This window comes from Porites lutea, chromosome 14 (genome assembly GCF_958299795.1).
Source record: "Porites lutea chromosome 14, jaPorLute2.1, whole genome shotgun sequence".
Taxonomy (NCBI): Eukaryota; Metazoa; Cnidaria; class Anthozoa; order Scleractinia; family Poritidae; genus Porites; species Porites lutea.
In genome coordinates this window covers 3,729,936-3,748,862 of record NC_133214.1, presented here as the reverse complement: position 1 = coordinate 3,748,862, position 18,927 = coordinate 3,729,936, and the positions used below count along the sequence as shown (strand labels likewise).

Below are 18,927 nucleotides of genomic sequence, written 5' to 3'. Positions count from 1 at the left end.
AGCCGGCAAAATATGCTATTTTTATTATTGTTGCCAGTAAAATAAGCTAAAGCACAAGCTCTACGGTCGTCTATTGTGGATTACTCACTTTTCTTTTAAAACAGATATGAACTCAAAAGAATAAGTCTATATTAAACAAAGCATTTTTTCAATTACCGTTTTCTATTTTGATTATCTCTTTTTTTACAACTCCGTGGCCGATTGTCAGTTTTTATTCGCTAAAGTAATGGACTTCAAGGTACCTTTTTAATATTTTAAAATCAGAAATGCAAATGTATGAATTCAGATGGTTTTTTGTACGTTTATCTACCAATATTTCTTAAAACAGTAAAATAACTTCTCTTATCACACAGTTTTCAAGGAGTAAATAACCTATATGGAAGGGCAGATAATGATTATATTTCTTTACTTATATTGAAATTGGAATCAGTATTTTTTATGACTGAAAAGATTAAGAGGACACAAATGTTAATGGGCAAATAAAAACTTGTTCAACAATGAATCGTACGAGAAACAGATAGTTTTCTAAGTGAAAACAGTTTCTTTGATACTAACATTCACCCCCCCCCCCCCCACCCCCCCCTCAAACCCTACCGTTTCTTTTTTAACCTCTTTAGACTGACAAAGGTTATTTTGGTTGAGAAATTTTGACGTCTGCAATTTGTCTTGTAATTAATTAACCGCTATTCTCATGGTCAATGACACAATGATCGGTTAAAAATGATGAAGAGGAGAAAGTTTATACGACGCGGTGAAAGTTTGAAGAAGTTGAGCGAATGACACCAAAACACCGGCTAAAACCCGGTAGGTATTTTCAGTCTAGCAATTTATTGACTCTTTCCCCCTTGTGATGCGCAAATTAAAGGAAAAATTCTCACAAAATCCCACTTTCAATTTGTAGAATCTTAATTAATAAATAGCACCTCGCAAAAGTAAGGCTAAAGAGGTTTCATTTGAATGGTCACATCGTCTCGTAGGATTTTGGTCGCAAACTCTAAAAAACAATTGACAAAGTTTCTCATCAAACTCATTTGAAAACTACAATAGGACAGAGAATGAAGAGCTCAACTCTTACATTTAATCTGCTTATACACTAGCTATGGTCAAAGCATTTTGGTTTAAATAGGTTTGCGCTTTTGCGGAGTCATCTGATATTTTTCGCAGCGGGCACGCGTTGCGCAGTTAGGCGCTTACCAAAACCGGAGAAAAGCAATAACTTCACCTTGCATGCATGAGCTTATAAACAACTGTTCATTTACAGGTAAATAACAAGAAAACACCGCCAAATCGGTTCTCTTTGAGAATGATATAAATTACATCACGGAAAGATGGTCCTTAAGCTTAAAATATGACGTATATTTACAATTTCCTTTCCGCCACAATGCGTGATGGAGCCGCCACTCGTGCCGACACTTAAAATAAAAAAAAACGCGACGCGTGCCCTTTTTTTGTTGTGACACATTCCACAATGGGAAAGTTACAGAAATGTATCATTCAGTTTACTCTTTTATTCAAAATAATGACAACTTCCAAATGTTATTTTGCAACTATAATTATGTAGTACTACAGACTTAATAGCTTTTCTTTTCAGTGACGAGACTCAATCTCCAGTTTGAAAAGTTAACCCATAAGGCCCAATTCTCCCCACATGAAAGCCTTCGCGAAGATGATCATAGTCGCAACTCCTGCTTAAAAATTTCTGGGCACATGGGCATGACTCAAATAAGCTTTGACCCAATAAGTTATCTGTGAATAACGTACAGTCCGATTATATATTAAAAAAAAATATATGCTAAAAAAAGGGGCCGGCGCCCCGCATTCCCAGTCCCGATTGACCCCCTCCTTAACATTAACTAAATAAACAAACATTGTTGCTTGTATCAGTTTCTCAACTCATGTAGTAGTTATTGAACTATATTGTCGTTCTTGAACTTTTGTGTCTTTGTTTAACTGCGCAGTGTTTAAAACTGAATTTTCACTGGGTTTTAGTGGTGCTTATGTCATTTTCTGAACTCATGTAGTTGTTACTGAACTTTGTTGTCGTTCTTGAACTAAAGTGTCTTTATTGAACTACAAAAAAGAAAACTTATGTAATATGCAAATAAATGAAGTATTTGGTGACCAATCTAAGCAGTAAAAAGTTTATGAAAACACTCAGGGTTAAATAAAGTAGGTAAGATAAAGGAATGTGATATTTAGGGATTTCATCCACAGATATCAAAAGTTAGAACTACCCCGTATAGCAAAATATACATTAAATACCACAGGATTTAAAATTTAGAACACCATACAATCTTACCCTCCACAAGTGAAAGATTTATGCGTTAATTTTACCACTCAGTAACACATAACATATTTTACGCGTATACTGAGCTCTACGAGGTAACTTACACTGTACTTCACCTAATAATTTAACTGCATGAAGAATTAGTACATACGTTTTTTATTCACTCAGGAACGAAAATTTAGTTTTAAGTATTTGTTTGCAAGAGTAATATCGTACTGGGGCAACACAACCAAGCACTTTCTAAATCGCTAGTTCTCCAGTTACACTGGACGAAGAGAGAATATATGGAACAGAGAGGAAATCTTCGGGCGGTGGCCGGTATATCTGAATTTCCCTGAGATTGTTCTTAAACGGAAGTCTAACTCCTTGGACGTCCGCACGTTAAAATTGATTGTTTGAAACGTCATGAAGTCCAGGCACGACTTCCTCAAAGCAAACAATTCAGAATATTTTAATTGCTACACACCAAGAGAGCATAATGTCCCCTTATTCTCTCTTTCTCTTGGAACATTGAATAAAGGTTTGCTGACCTCTCCGGAAACCATAAAACTTCCGATTAATACCAAGCGTTTAGTTGGTCTAAAAATAACTTCGGTGAAATTGGCATATCCCAATGGTAAGACAGGGCGTTTCTCTCTTTCTCGTATTGTTCTCTCTCGACTCGACCCAAAATTATTTATTACTATTTATTACTATAATAATAGCTGAGAGCGACTCTGTGATTTGCCATACGTGAAGTTCACATTTTACAATAATTTTTCTGTACAAAATAAAGGTTTAGTTTACATTCTGCTATTCGGACACCAAACTACAACAGTCTAGAAAACTACAGAATGAAAACGCTTTATAAAAGCAAATAGTTAATACCATTCGCCAATAATAACTTTGAACACCTTCAGGTCATAGATTAAACACAAGAGGGAGTGTTTGATCACATACCAAACACCGAAAAGGGCGTGGAAAATATGACGCACGTTTGTGGAACTTTTGAGGTGATCGTGAGATGCGAAACAAGGTGTCGAGTGTTCATTTAACTTCTCAAACAAATTGACGATGTAAAAACGAATAGTTTTTCTCAGAGCGTCCAAAGAGGCGCGATGATTTAACCTTGAGAGATTTGCACAAGCTGAGCAAAATGCTTAACAGTTAAGATTGCTTTTTCCACTGTTCATAGTTGCATGGATTACCAATACAATATTAATTTTAATTAATAACTTTTTGAAATGTTTCCAATCACGTGGAAACATCACGTTTCCAATCTAGTGTTTGAAATTTAAATCTGCAGAATCGCCGGTGCCATTTATGAGCATATGTTTGCTCGAGGAGAATCGTTTTCAACTAAAAGAAGCTCACTATTTTGAGAATAAATTAAAAGATTTTTACATTAATTGACTATTTTACATATTCTTGTCTTTTTTCCCACTTGATGGTGAATAAAAAAATCACCATTAAAAGGATAATAAGTGATATTTTTAAAAGGAAAATGATGGAGACTTTTGACTGCTGTTGAGATCGTACTGCTCTTGAGAAGAAGGAAGATGGTAGTCCCAAAATGAAAGTTAGTCCCAATATGAATTGAACTGGAACGACTAAAATTAAATAGCAAAGCACGCCTGAGAAAACAGCCTACATTTCCTCATGCCACCGATGGTTTCCCCGCAAAATGGCTTTTGAAAAACGAGCGCAAAAATTCCGTACTGATGATGGGTCACTACGCAGATCTGGGTGGTACTTCCGATTGGTAACAGTCATGTTTAGACTCCGCTTTTTCGCCTAGTGACACGTTATCAGTACGGAATTTTGCGGGGAAACCGGTGGTGGCCGCGCAAAATGTCGGCTGTTTCCTCAGGCTGACGTTTTGCCTCTTTTTTGGAAAATTGCCAGGGATTTTTGTGTTTATAGTTCGAAAACTGCAAACCCCTACTTAAGACTAGTATACCCCTTTATACAATACATAAAGGATCTTACATGGAAGCTCGGAGATACGAAATACTCGCAGAGAACGAGTGAAATGTTCATTATATAAACACCAATGAAACACCAACACTTAAGTATATTTTTGCTGCGATATATTATAACCACAACAACTGTGATCTTTTCACGTGTGAACGCGAAAGCTTATCTGGCATTCATCGGTATTTACAGTACAGTACTCCTTTAATGGCCGTTTTGAGCATGACGCTCTTTTCTATAAGCATTACACCGGTTAATCGTGACTAGGTGACGTTAAATTTGCAAACAACTACTGCTCTGATCTTTCCGTAGTTTCTTCAGAGCTACCAGAGGCTACTGTTTCTCTAGCGTCTTGCCTCCATTTCATTCGTCTGTTTTGAAACCAGACTTTAACTTGGTTGTCAGATAACCCCAGCATGGACGCCAGTTGGTGGCGATCAGCTTTTGTTAAGTATTTCTGAAGCTGGAACCGTTTTTCTAGGCCCTTCCTCTGTAGATTTGAAAACACTGCTCGTGTCCAGGGCCTCCTTGGCTTTCTCGGTTTTGGTTGGCCGGGTAAGACTTGACCTGGTATAGTTTTATTGAGAACTGTGGCACTGTAGTCTCCATAAATTCCTATAAAATTAACAGTGGATTGTCAATTAAATGTTATTCACTTGCCGAGCAAAATATATCAAACTTTTGATATGTCCACTCCAGTAGTTGCAAGGAGTGAGTGATGTAGTCATAGCTAAAGGTCACCAGAGCCAAAGCGGAACGGTGTTTGCCCAATAATGCGTGCTCTCATTAAAGCATTTTACAGTTGAGGGCTTAGTAACCTAGCCGTCCAGTGAATGTGAGGTTAAGATTGATCTTGTTTTCATAGAAACCTCCTTTGTTTTCTTGCCGAAATTATGCTTGAAAAATATTGTTTAACATAAGAACAACATAATTTCAAGGAAGCAGGTAGGGTTGTACTAAAACAAGGTCAAATTCATCCTCGTTTCCATCTATAATTGCAAAACATGCCCCATTCACACCAGCTAAACATGTTTGATTAAACTTGGTATAAAAAATGAAAAACAGTAACAGGAAAACCTAAACAGGTTTTTACACAGAATTCAACTGAATTTTAACATGTTAGATAATTACTCTAAATTTGCTATCAATCAAAGTACAGTAAACAGCTTTTTTAACAAAAAAATTTGATACGAGTTAAAGTAAACAGTTTTTAAACGTGTTTAAGCTTTGATGTGAGTGGGACAATAGCCTATTATTGATTAAGGAGGTGACATCAAGGTCATGTAACATCTAACAATGTTGCTCTCCTTGATTTACCTTGCTTTCTGACAAGCGTGATAGTAATATAACCGAATTGCAGCCATATAAGAACGAATACAAGGGCGGATCCAGGATTTTTTTTAGGAGGGGGTGCACTCATCTCTTGCTCTACTTCAACACCAATAAACCACATAGTTTTTTTTTTGCAGAATACCAGCTGTATTAGAAAACCGCAGGTCATCTCGGGGGGGGGGGGGGGGTGCGCACCCCCTGCACCCTCCCCCTAGATCCGCCCCTGGAATAGGAACTGTGTGTGGAGCATAAGCAACGACCACGACGGCGGAAGTGAAAACGTCGCTTTAAAAAATGAATTTAAGTTTTTCAAACTTCATTGCGTCTATTTGGAACCTTTCAATGTGTCAAATGTAAGCAATTTTCCTGGAGTTGAATTCTTAAGGACTTTATCCAGTTTCAAAAAGAGAAAGGGAAATTTTTCGTGGTATGTTCAGGTCCTCCATAAAACGTCGCGTTAGGAGGTTTCAAATCGTAGTGGTGCAGTGGACGTGAACGAAATGTACTAAAAAAGCGTGATGCACGTGCAGAGCCGTTGTTTTGCTCATAAATCAATTGCTTTTTGGGCAATTTAGGGCCTGTATACATGGAGGTGGGGGACCCCAGGTAGGTGGGGTAACCCGCCTGTCCATATAATCTCTCATTTCAATTTGATCACGTTTACATGATAGGTGGGGTTACCCGCCACATGTCACCTCACCTACCTGAGGTCCCCCACCTCCATGTAAAAAGGCCCTTAGTTGTCGTCGTGGTCGTGGCTGTTTAAGCTCCGTTTTGTTTGGCGCTGAACAGATTTTATACGCATAAAAATGCGGGCATGAGTTGTACTTGGTAAAGAGAGGATAAGGGACCTTCATCCTCAATTGACTCGGTTTATCTACTTTACAGGTAATAAATGCCATATCTTACCGGATATCGAGCTGTATGAGTAAGGGCTGTGGGTGTGACACGTGTCACAAGTAGGATGAAGTAAAGATCCACACAGGAATGGTTGGGGGTGTGCGGTGAAGTACGGTGAAGTCCAATATGTCGCGTGAAGATGATCACATGTGTTAGGAACCACTGAATATGCCCCTAAGCAAAATATCAATGAAGACAATCAGACCTTAACCGGATAAATGCTCACTGGTATGTATTTGGTCCAAGAACGTAGTATTTCCCTTTTTTGTCCTCATTGTGCGTTTCTTGGAAATTATATTCCTGGGCCGGGTTCTTCAACCTGGGTTAAGATAACCCAGACCAGACTTGGTGCGAAATTTGAATTCAGATATGAAAGCTTAAAAAGCTAATTCAGTTTAATTCCTTTTGTCTACAATTTGATGATTGGATGCTGTAAATAGAATAGCAAAAATTGTCCGAGAAAATGCTTTTGATGAAAAGAAAAGGAGACCCAGGTTAAAACTTAACCCCAGGTTAGTGCTGATCGGCCTTCAAACAACTGGGCCCTGATCATGCGCCGGGCTCTTCCCTGGGTTAAGACAACCCAGGGTTTAGTTCTAAATTTGGATTCAAATATGAAGGTTTGAAAAGCAAATGAAGTTTAATTCATTTTGTGTACAATTTGATGATTGGATGCTCTACAAAGAATCCAGAAAATTATCCCAGAAAATGCTTTTGAACTAAAGAAAATAACATGCGGATTAAAATTTAACCCCGGATTACCGCTAATCGGCCTTCCAACAACTGGGCGTTGTGTGCAAGGCTATTTTCTTTAAGCAATGCATACGTTTAGCATTCAAATTTTGTTGCTTTTGTTGCTGGTTCATTCAGGCAAGTAGATAAGTGTGTCTCTGCCGTGGGAGGGCCACGCGGGAGACACAAGATGATGTCAAGAGTTAAAAGCACGACCTCTCAGTCAATAAGCGGTTACTTTGAACAGTTTTTTCTTAAAGAGAGATTTTAGCATTTTCTGTAGAACAATATGGAAACAGTATCAAGGGAAAGTTGCTTCTCATCTTTCCGCGATCGCATCTCCCACGCACTTCCCTCAATAATATTTAATCTTAAGAGACAACGGAGAGAGACTAGGGACGAACCAAGCCGCGTTTCTGGAGAAAAGTTTTCCCGGAAAGAGGGTAACCCTCCCAGCAGACTTTCCCCCCCCCTCTCTCCCCCCCCCTTCCCCCACAGGTAAGGGGGTGGAGACGTGTGTAATTTCATACTACCTCAGATCTTGTACAGTACTGCAAAAATTACCACAGGAAAATTTCGTTCAAATTTTGAAGTCGACGTTTCATGGTATACTTGTGAAAAAAAGTACCACAGAAAAGAAGCTGTCATCAAAATGATTTCATCTTCGTTATAAGCTTAGGCTTCCAAGGAATCAAAACTATGGCTACCTATGTAAGTCAGACATAAGAGATTCCTTAGCTATCTAAAGCATAATGTTCTTCAGTTAATTACTTATCAAAGATTTCTCACTAGATTTAGTTTTATTACACGAAATGTTAAAACAAAATAGAAACACTTTTAAATACTCCGCGAAAGTTCTTAGATGTCATGGTGTATTTCTTAGCTTTTTCATACTGTTGCGACACTTCGCCCCATGTCAGAGAATTCAAGACAGTCTTGGATTGTGGACTCCAAGCCGGAGATTCCGGATTCTACGTACTGGATTCCAGTCTTTGTCAGTAGAACTTGGATTCGTTTTGAGATTCGAATTTCTTGAGTTGTTTTCCGGATTCCAAAGCCCAGGATTCCGATTCCGGATTCCACGAGTAACAATGCCCCGTATCCCGGAATCCAAATTCCCTTTCACGGGGCATGACACTGTTGATCATAAAGGGGGCCGAGAAAGGGATATCCGTTTGAGCCTGCATGTTTTGATACTGACAAACTTCATGTTTTCAATTTTGAAGTGATGATTTTTGTGGGCAACCTTCGCATCAACCTTTTCAACCCCAATTTACAATGAAAGGAAAATTTGATTTTTTGTTTGTACAATGCCAAGCAAGAGTTGCTGAAAAGCTCTGTCGAAGAGGTTTCATGTGAGCAGTAATATCAAAGGAATTCATCCACAGACTCAAAAGTTAGAAGCACCTTGTACAGCATAATAAACAGTACGACAGGAAAGTACTGCTCAGTAACTTTCATTTGAATGGTCACACCATAGGATTTTATCCACAGACTCAAGAGTTAGAGCCACCTTGTACAACATAATAAACAGTACACACCGCTCTGTAACAGACCCAGTGAAACCCTACCCAGTGGTTTAAATTCAGTCTACCCGGTGATAATTTAGCCTCTCCGAGACCCGGCGAATAGTTTGTTTCTACCCGGCTTATTTTTTGCTTCCCCGGTCACTTTCTATCACGACTTTTTTTCTACAAGACAAGAGTATTTCGTTGGTCATGTTTGTTTAAAGGAAACAAAAATACGAAACATTATTACCATCTGACAAAAACAAAATACCGAGGGTAAAGGTAATCTGTCTCGCATAAAAAAGTGTAAATTTTTTAGTTCTTCTCGCTACAGCAACATGTTAAAGATGTTCAAAGTTTTTATGTCGCTAAAGATGTAAGGCCTGCCACCTCTTTCTTCTTTTATGGGAAGTACACAACTAAGACGAAAAAACAAGTGGAAAATAGACCAACCCAGTGACCTTTACTCCGAGAACCCAGTGAAGAGATAGATTGCACTGGGTCTGTTACAGAGGGTGTCACTACCACAGGAAAGTACTGCTCAGTAGCTTTCATTTGAATGGTCACACCATAGAATTTCATCCACAGACTCAAAAGTTAGAACCACCTTGTATAGCATAATAAACAGTACCGCAGGAAAGTACTGCTCAGTAGCTTTCATTTGAATGGTCACACCATAGGATTTCATCCACAGACTCAAAAGTTAGAACCAGCTTGTTCAGCATAATAAACAGTACCACAGCAAAATACTGCTCAGCAGCTTTTATTTGAATGGTCAATCTTTAGGATTTAAGCCACAGGCTAGTCAAAAAGTAAGGGCTGCCTCTTATATCTCTTTAGTTGACTCAGTGGGTGTAAATGAGTAACTCCTGTGAGAAGCAAACACTGTAATGCAGGTGAAAAGCTATTTTTCACTTGTTTACCGTGAAGCAAAATCTTCCTTCTTTAATACACACCAGCTAGGGAAGCGGCACTTTGTGAGGTTAATCGCCTCTCGTTTAATTTCCGTCGTTGGAGCATGATCGAAAAAACAACAGACAAAGTTACTTTCTTTCACTTGTTGTTTTTGAAATATCAAGATATTGCTGATATTGACCGCATCTTCAGGCTGGCATTACCGTGCTTATCTCATTACGAAAACATTTCATGACGTATTGCCGAGTTCACTTTCCCTTCGTGGGTGGGAGAAATTTGAAAAAATAACTCACCCTCGATAACATCTATAGTCCCCCAGCTGCCAATGTTAACCTTACATTATAATAAGCAAGAAGGAAAACAAGAAAAGCTAGCAAAAGAATGCTATTGTTGTTGATGGTAACAAAGAAATGGGAATCATCCCCTTAATTAATCGTGTTCTTTTGCTCAATTAGTAGTGCAAATGAAGTTGTTGATGATACATTGCTTTATACTGGCTCCTTGAATTTTCGGCCCTCCTCTAATTTAAAGACAATAGATGATGTGTGAAAGATTTGCTAGATATGAATGGCTGATTATAGCATTATTGTCTGATTGAACTGTACTAATTATCTTGCGGGTGGCTTATATTCATTGAAGAAAATATTAAGTGTAAAAAGAATTACCACAAGCAGTTTAATAGAGATTTGTGAATAACTGTTTTAAGACACTACAAATTACACTGAAAGCTTACAGTAACCCTATTATCCTGCCTATGTACTGAAAACAACATCTTTTTAAAAAGTCCTCCAGAAACGTGTTATGCACTTTTAAAAACACGTGGGGCTCCATTCACGAAAAAGCTTTTCTCTCGACATCAATGACGTCTTTCTTGCAAGGCCAAAGAAAACTACACTGGAAAAGGATTCTTTAGTTAAAATTAAGTGGTATTAGGGAATTAAAAACTAAACGAGTTTGATAAGATATTCATGTAATCGAGAAACCTTTCTCACGCTACCCAGAAAGTTCTCGTGATGTATGTTATAAATAGTCCTTTGTGAGTTTTGAAAGGAAAATAGTTTTGTTATGCAGTAAAAATATTTGTCTTTCCGATACGTTGACGAATGATGTCCATCTCAGCTTTTATCGCATTCATAAAAAAAGCAATGCAAACAAGTAAATGGATTTTAGAAAACTGATTCAATCTATTGGGGCGACTCTTTTGTTTAGCTATTGTTGGAGTGTCGCCCATTCATTTCATTTAACTTGAACTTCATTCTCTTTTCTACTTATTCCGGGTGATGTTCTCTCCCCAGCACAAAGGAATTGCCATCTAATCCATTTTTCGCAAGTCGGATGGGATGATTTGTGTACGCAAGTTTTGTTTGAACTTATGTTGGGCGTGGCGCTTTGATAACTGCTTTGACAGCTATTAGAAGAAATAAGGCTTTTGGGTTTGGTTAGAAATGCAATACAGCACTAACAGAAACCTCTTACCACTTGAATGTGTCAACCCTAAAAAATCTACAGCATTTTTCGTTTCCTCCATTGCGCAAAAAAAAAAAACGATGCTTGAGATTTTAGACTATCCCTCGGTCCTTCACGACATAGCGATCGCGCGGCTGTCGTCAACTTTATTGAGAGTTGTTATTTGTCACCGCAAGGGCGATAATAATAAAGTGATAAATTTATAGAATGGAGCGAAATACCAGCTGTTTTTTTCTTAACGAAGGAAGGGAAAATAAAAGATGGTATTAAATCTCGTGTTTTGAAAGCCTTTGCCTGGAACGATCCCATGCTGTGTTTGCAAGTCCAATAATGCCCGTCGTATGTTTTTTTGTGATCGAAAGTACTGATCAAGTATTTTAAGCGTTTAGCGGATAAATAGATGGCCTATATAGGCTAAACAATCTATTTTACCTATTAGAATAATGATAGTTCTCAGTCATTGGCGGCCAACAAATGCTCGATAGAACTTGAAGATTTCAAAAACAAATCTCTTGATATCAACTTGATATGTTTTGACTTAAACTTGCAACCTCTTTTAACGCCAGACGGATTTAGTCTTTGGTGTTTTGAATCCCGGTAAAACCTTTAACAGAGTTTATGCGTTGTTTGTTATCATACAACTCGTTAAAAAAGAAACTGTTTCTAGTCGGCTCTGTTTGTGCTATCGTATTTTTGAAGTGTTGAACTAAAAACAAGTGAGATTTACAGAAAATGAGAACGACCCTCTCGAAACGTGTTCCTTTCTATTATTCAGTCTAGGCATTAATATAGCTAGTAGAAGATTGGCGAAAAGAACTCATTCGCCTGGTTGAAAGTTGCAAACTTTCTTATGTGTGCCTTAAGAAAAAACAATGGCTAAGAGACTATATTTTGAAAACAAATGCGAAAGACATATATTAAATTTACTTCGAGTATTGCCTTGCATAAAAAGAAATTTCGGCTGGATAGTTGGCCCTTTAATTAAGTATGACACTGTTTCAAACTAACAGTAGCTTTAAGCCATAGTACAGTAGATGTAAGATGACTCTTTGTCTATTCATCAGACAAAAATCATGGCTCATTCTCTCCCGTTCAAGTTTACCAAAAAACACTTTCTATACAGATACAAACTACAAAACTGCTCTAAACACACTACCATTAAAGGACGGCAAGGTTTATTCCTACTCCTAGAAAACTGAGAATTGATAGTTACAAGGCTTCACGCTTAAATAGATGTCAAATATACGATCATTTCAGCAGTTTACCGATAAACCAGGTTTGTAGTTATTACAAACTGACATCGCCCCATACACGTAGTTAAAATGGATCTTGCTAGGTTAGTAGATTATAAAAGCGTTTATAAGATCATATATAGTTCTTCGATGTTTCAACACATTGTCTCTGTTTGCTTCAGCAATTGAGTCGCTTGCGAGTGGGTGAAATAAAATTTATTCAAAGAAAAGCCCATAAAGGGATGGTCGAAAGTTGGTACTTTAGGGATTGGAGTTTACTGTATGATAAAGTTATGAACAATTCATCTTTTGGGCGTATTTTCAGTTGAAATTTCAGTAGTGAGAAAGAAACTCGCAGAAAATGTTTTTCCCCTCTTTTTTAATTTGTAAATTCTAAACTTCTTTCTTCCTTTCTTTCCCACACCCCAAAACTATTCAATTTCCAGAGCCTTCAATTCGTTATTTTCCTTGGGCGTGAAAACGGAAATGTAACTCAAGGAAAAACTCTCTGAAGTTTAACTCCAGATTCCAATTTTGATTATCTTTTCTTTATTGGCAACGTAAATGGTTTTCACGCCCTGCCAAATTAATAAAATTACGTCGGAAGTTTGATTCAAAGGCATCGACAAATGAAATTGATAGATTTGTCAGGCCATGGTGACTGAAACATGAACTGCAGACTAAGCCTGAAGAAAAACCGTCGGCATACGGGAGAGATGTCTTTAAGATGATCTAAAGAACTGCTCAACAAAAACAAATGGCTGTTATTTCTGTTTGGAAGTAACAGTTATTTCTTTTTGTTGAGCAGTCCTTACGGAACACTCTTTCGTAGTCTTTTTGGAAGCTTTAAAAATGAAAGAAAAAAGGAAAAGAATCATTGAAGCAAACTAGAGTGAAACGCGATGATTTCTTTTTCGTTGACTATAATTGCTCCGGTTTTCACTTCACCTCTTTTGTGAAACAGCATCCTTGTAATCATGAATAAGAACCAGTCAATTTGAAATCTCACGAGACGAGATTCACGCTATCATATCACTTAATAAAGTAAACCAGTGACATAAATTTGTTTTATTAGTTTCTATGAATTGATCTGTTCGAATGTCAGAATATTTTGAGATTGTACATAATCAGCAAGTCCATGGGAAACTACAATATAAGGTCGACTGCGAATTTTTAAACTGTTTATTGTTAGCTTTTCTTTTTCACTGATTTACAATCACCATTTGAACCTAACGTTTAGCACCCAATTGTAAACGTTACATAGCGCCAAGTCATTTTTACTCTGTAATTTCGTATCTTGCGTCGCCTTCACAAACTGAGTACACAAATACAGCTTGCTGAAAAAGTTCCCTCCAAAAACTGTCAGTGACTAGCAGATCATGAGGAATATGCTTTCCGTTTGACAGGGATAACAAGTCGGTATGAAAAATTCGTAAGTAAACTGCGCACTGAATCTAGAAAAACTATTTGCCGACGAAAGACGAGAGCAAATTTCTGGTCTTTTCTTCTGTAGAGCGATATCCACTCCAATAGTTTTATTCGCACAAGAGCGCAACTTCCGCAAATATCTCTTTGATACAATGAATACACTACTATTTCCGTTGTTTGATCGGTCTAGTAAGCCCCTTTTTAGCACGTTTAAGATTTTAAATTACATTTTTAAGCTTTTAAGGGTAGCCCCCCTCCTTGAACAGTTGTTTTGTTTTTTTTTTTTTTTTCTGTTCTACGATCTCTACTAGATAACAACCTTGGAAAGCATATCCGACAAACCGCTCTAATTGATTCGTGAATAAACAACTCAAAGCATTCAATGTTTTCACCATGGCCTGTTCACCTGTGGTTTGATTTGATATTTACGAGATAAGGCCAAAACATTATAACTGTTTTGGATACCCGAAAGAATAGCAGTGCTATGGTATTTCTTTAATTAACGGCTGCAATACGCTCCGCTTTTCAAATGAAAGTGTCGCCAAGACGGTTTAATGATCAGTAAAAGCTGTGTCTGATTTCTCTGTTCTGTACCAACATACTCCATCTCTAGCCAGAAATGCTTAAAAATTCTAAAATATATTATTACCTTCGCGACATATGAGTTCCTATCAACAAGCCATATTTCTACATGATTAGCTGAAACCGGTTATAAACAATCTAATTTTACCCTTTTTTGTATCATTCAGAGAGATAACACCGTAAAGCGTGAAAAGTTCATCGCATGTCTGGTTACTCTTTCCATGATGTGCCAATCTGTGAAATTTTCGCTCATACTCTGTCAAAATCCATTAAATCGTTTATGATACATTTATGAGAGAAATACACTTAATACCTGCCCCATCGAGCTGTACAAAATAAAACATATCCTTCTTAATAACATGATGCAAAACGATGGTGACTTATGTACATGTACAAAAGAATTCATGGTTGCTCGAGCACTGCTTAGCTTCCTTGAATCTCTTACCTAGCAGTGGAAGTCGTGGTTCTCTTTGTTCGTTGTCGTGCCTGCTTAATATTTGTTCCACACCAAAGCTCAGCTGTTGATAACTCGGGATCGGAGTAGGCACGCCAATTCCACTGCCACTTTCGGACGACCGACCAGAACTGTGTGACGCCGGTCCGTGCGGACGGGCCAAAATGTCTTCAATACGGAAAGACGCCATGCTTGATTCGCAAGAAAAAAAAATCAAATCGAAGCTTGTGTTGCGACAACGTTGTCGTCGCTAGCTAGTCAACGAGGAATATGGCAAGCTACAGGCTCGCGGGTAGATGGTGAAGACAAAAGGGGTCCATTAGGTGACGGCCGCCAATGGCCCACGGGGTGCTAGAGATGACATTGCGTTGTTGACTGTCATTTTCTGTTCCATTAGCGTTGATTTGTTGATTTTTATCATCTTAGCTTTTCTTTGTCAATGGGAGACATATACATATAGACATGATGTGTTTCCTGAATAACGCTTTTTGAGGCTGGGCCTCGATTGATATCTGTGTTCGCAGATGGGATAAGCAAAACTCGAGAGCACGCAAGACTGTCCCGCCTGTTCGATGTCCCATATCATTCGACCGCAATCATCGGATTAGTTATAGATACATTGGACAGGGTCCTAATCCAGTGTACTCTTAGTATTGTTTAAATACTGTATTTTAGAGATCAAAACGGGAAAACACCTTCACATACTTTTTAAACTCCCACCCCCAAAAACACAGAGACCCGTAACCGGACATGCTTCACAGTAAATCTGCTTTCTCCACTTCACAGATACCCAATCTACTTTTAAGTCTCATATCTCCTATGTGGTGGGTATAGACTTATCGTGGGTTGGCCATTAGGAGTCAATTAGCACCCATTTAAGGTATTAGATATTCTGCTATACCAATTTACTCAGCCTCACACACGTGTATTAATTATATCCTCGGAGTTAATTAATTCGTCACCTTAATTACTACATGTGTGTTTTTCATGTAGATGGAGGAGATAAAAGTGTTTAACTTCACATTATACAGAGCGAAATGCAAACGCGCTTAGTGGCTCTGTGTTACCTTTGGTGTGTTTTCTTTTCAAACAATCTTGACAGCATCAACAAAAACAAATATCCTTTTACGCGAGTATTTTCACGGAAAGAGTTTCTATAGTTTCTCCTAAGGCGATAATTCAATTATCGCACGATTAAAATGCAATATGATCCGGGGCTTTAAAAAACCAATCAAATCGGAGACCGGGCATGGGGTTTATATAACAATCGTATTATATCGTTGACGATATCGCTATATAGAAATAAAGTAACTAGTTTTGGCTACAATGAATAAGAGCTGTCAAAAGTCTCGCTTGAAATCTAACTGAATACTCTTAACTCCTAAACTCTGTGACACCTTTAAATTCGAGCAGGTTGCCAAAATCAACAAAAAGATATTCATTTAGGAGTAAAACCCAAACTCTCAAGAAATGTTCTTTCTATCACCATACAAACGACAGAATGCCACAAACAATTATATTTAACAGTTATCGGATTATGAGAAATCACTATATTAGGCTTATCATATTGGTATAGCCATGTTAACGTCTGATATACTATTCATCACGCCTACAAGTTAATACGTGCAACTTTTGGCACGCTACGCCGTGCTTTTCTGCAATAACAACACTGATCGCGACTAAAATGTTCCGTCTAAACATCTCTCTGATCAGGTCAATAAAAAGGCTTATAGCCCGCCCAACATTGACTTATCAACTTCTATGTCGGTGGGCAGGCGACACAAGCTTATCTCTTCGCTAAACTGACAAAAAATTGTTTGCTTGAAGATTCGTGCACGTCTTCTGTGAAAGATTTTTGTGCGTCTCTTGACAGGCAGAAGTTTCTCAAACCAGTTGGCAAACACGGGATTAATAAACGAAAATAAAATATAACATAATGAATGCGACACATATGTGCCATTAAATAACCATTATAAACGGGCCTCTTTTATCGTTTTACGTGTTTGTGTGACTTTACGATCCTATCAACAAATTTATATCTAATTCCCTTCCTTAAAATCGTCATCTTGAAATCGCTGAAATTTTTGGTTTCTGTGGAGAAAGTTCAGTTTGCTTTATAAACAGCAGCTTATCACGTTAACTGAAACTCTTGTTTATATTCCTGAGTGCATTTTTTCGCGAGAATATATTCTGGAAACCAAAGCAAAGTGTAACGCGGTACCAGTTAACAATTTACTGTCAGAAAACGTTATTGATAGTTATATCAACGACAACGATGTAAAATGTTAAAACTTTATGGACCAGGATTTTTCAGAGCTGTTGCGCAAAACGTCTCTGTTGCTGAGATGCTTCAAATTCTTTAATTGACCTGTATTGAGACATACTATAACCTTTACATATCTACTGGTACCCGTGTGCTCTTGCGAAACTTTCATGTGAAGCCTTTTTCAAAAACATGTGTCAACTAAAATCAGCCACGCTGGCGGTGAAGAAGCCATCTCGTCAAAAGTACTGACTAGTGTTAGGTCAAAATCCTTCGTGGATTTCTCTTGTGGAGTAGATTGAGGCACCTTTTGTGAAAGCCATTTTAAGTGCTTTGTGCAAACTACTCTCGCAGCGGAAACATCGCTGGCATTCACTTTCGTTTGCATTTCTTAATGTTTGTTCCATAGTCTCTAAAGAATAACTTCTTATGGAGATTTGGCAAGTTATGTTTACAGTTGGTCGAGGCATCACGGACAAACTCCAAGAAGAACAGATGTTACCCTGTCCTGAAAGTAAACAGCCAATTTACTCCTTTTTACAAAGCATTGTACTCGGCTTTCACCTGCTTGCCAGTTTAGAAGTTTTTAAATCCGCTTTTGTCGACAGCTTGACAACTATGCTCGACCTTATCACACAGTGTGCTTTTCAAACGATTGAGGGTCTTAGACCAACCAGCGTATTTACAGTGGACATCGTTATGTGTCATCTGCTTACTGAATCATACGGTCACACACACCATACGTACAACAAGATCGTGAAGCAACGAGTTATTTTACTCATCCGTGTAACTTGGACGCAAACGATTAAAAGCCTTTCATCGGTTAAATCTGCCTCGGTTTATCAGTCAACTTCTCTTTGAATCACGTGGCCGAATCGCACACACAACGTCCAAAAACCCCAAAAAACGTTACTAGTTAATGCTAATATTGTGATCTTAGAGAAACGATCGATGATGGCTTTTCCATTATATACCTATTTACGAGAGGATTGATTGGCCTATAGGCATCATCTACTGCATACTACATCACATTCACATACCCTAACTGCTTCCCTAACTACATAACGCCAAAAATCTAACAGCACGTCTTCACAGTTCGCTTTTATTGTGATCTTAGTTTGACGATTGATGGCGTTCTATTATCTGTCGGACCATTTAAAGAGGACAATTCTTTAGCCTACATCCACTCAATCACACCTGCTTTAACTCTCACAGTCTCCGCCCCGATAACTCCAAAAACACGACATCAGTGCACGAGTTTATTGTCAGTGGTCTTGGTACACTTCAGGAAATTGCTGCTCAGCAACTTTCATCTGATTGGTCACTTCATAGGGGTAACCACCAAATCCACATTTACAGACTCAAAAGTTAGAATCACTTTGTACAGCACAATAAACAGTACCACAGGAAAGTACTGCTCCTGAGTAGCTTTCATTTGAATGGTCACACCATAGGATTTCTTCCTCACACTCAAAAGTTAGAACCACCTTGTACAGGATAATAAACAGTACCACAGGAAAGTACTGCTCAGTAGCTTTCATTTGAATGGTCACACCATGGGATTTCCTCCACAGACTCAAAAGTTAGAACCACCTCGTACCTCTGAAATAAACTTCATCCCTAGTGTTCTCTCCATTTCAAAGTCGCCATCTTGAAACATTTAACATTACGCGTGCCTAACTGGCTCTAGTTCTAGGATCATGGCCAAGGTTAAGACAAAGGTTTCCCAAATATGGTTGTGAATCTGCGCGTTCTTCACGTACTCTTTTTGCGCGCTTTTAAAGTACAAGTCATCCGTGTTGAGTTAAAGACGTTTGACAAGCAAATTCGTCATACGGAAGAGAGTTTTTCTTTAAACGGTAGATGACCTTGGA

The 18,927-nt window shown here is 38.2% G+C and overlaps 1 protein-coding gene across 1 annotated transcript; it reads right to left on the bottom strand.

The window, feature by feature from the left end:
- Nucleotides 1-4,277: 4,277 nt before the first annotated feature.
- LOC140924300 (H2.0-like homeobox protein) lies at nucleotides 4,278-15,141 on the bottom strand. Its single transcript, XM_073374329.1, has 3 exons — nucleotides 14,782-15,141; nucleotides 6,482-6,646; nucleotides 4,278-4,855 (listed from the first exon to the last, which is right to left on the bottom strand). The coding sequence occupies exons 1-3, from the start codon at nucleotides 14,978-14,980 to the stop codon at nucleotides 4,530-4,532; spliced, it is 690 nt and encodes a 229-aa protein (XP_073230430.1). The 5' UTR covers nucleotides 14,981-15,141; the 3' UTR covers nucleotides 4,278-4,529.
- Nucleotides 15,142-18,927: the final 3,786 nt, after the last annotated feature.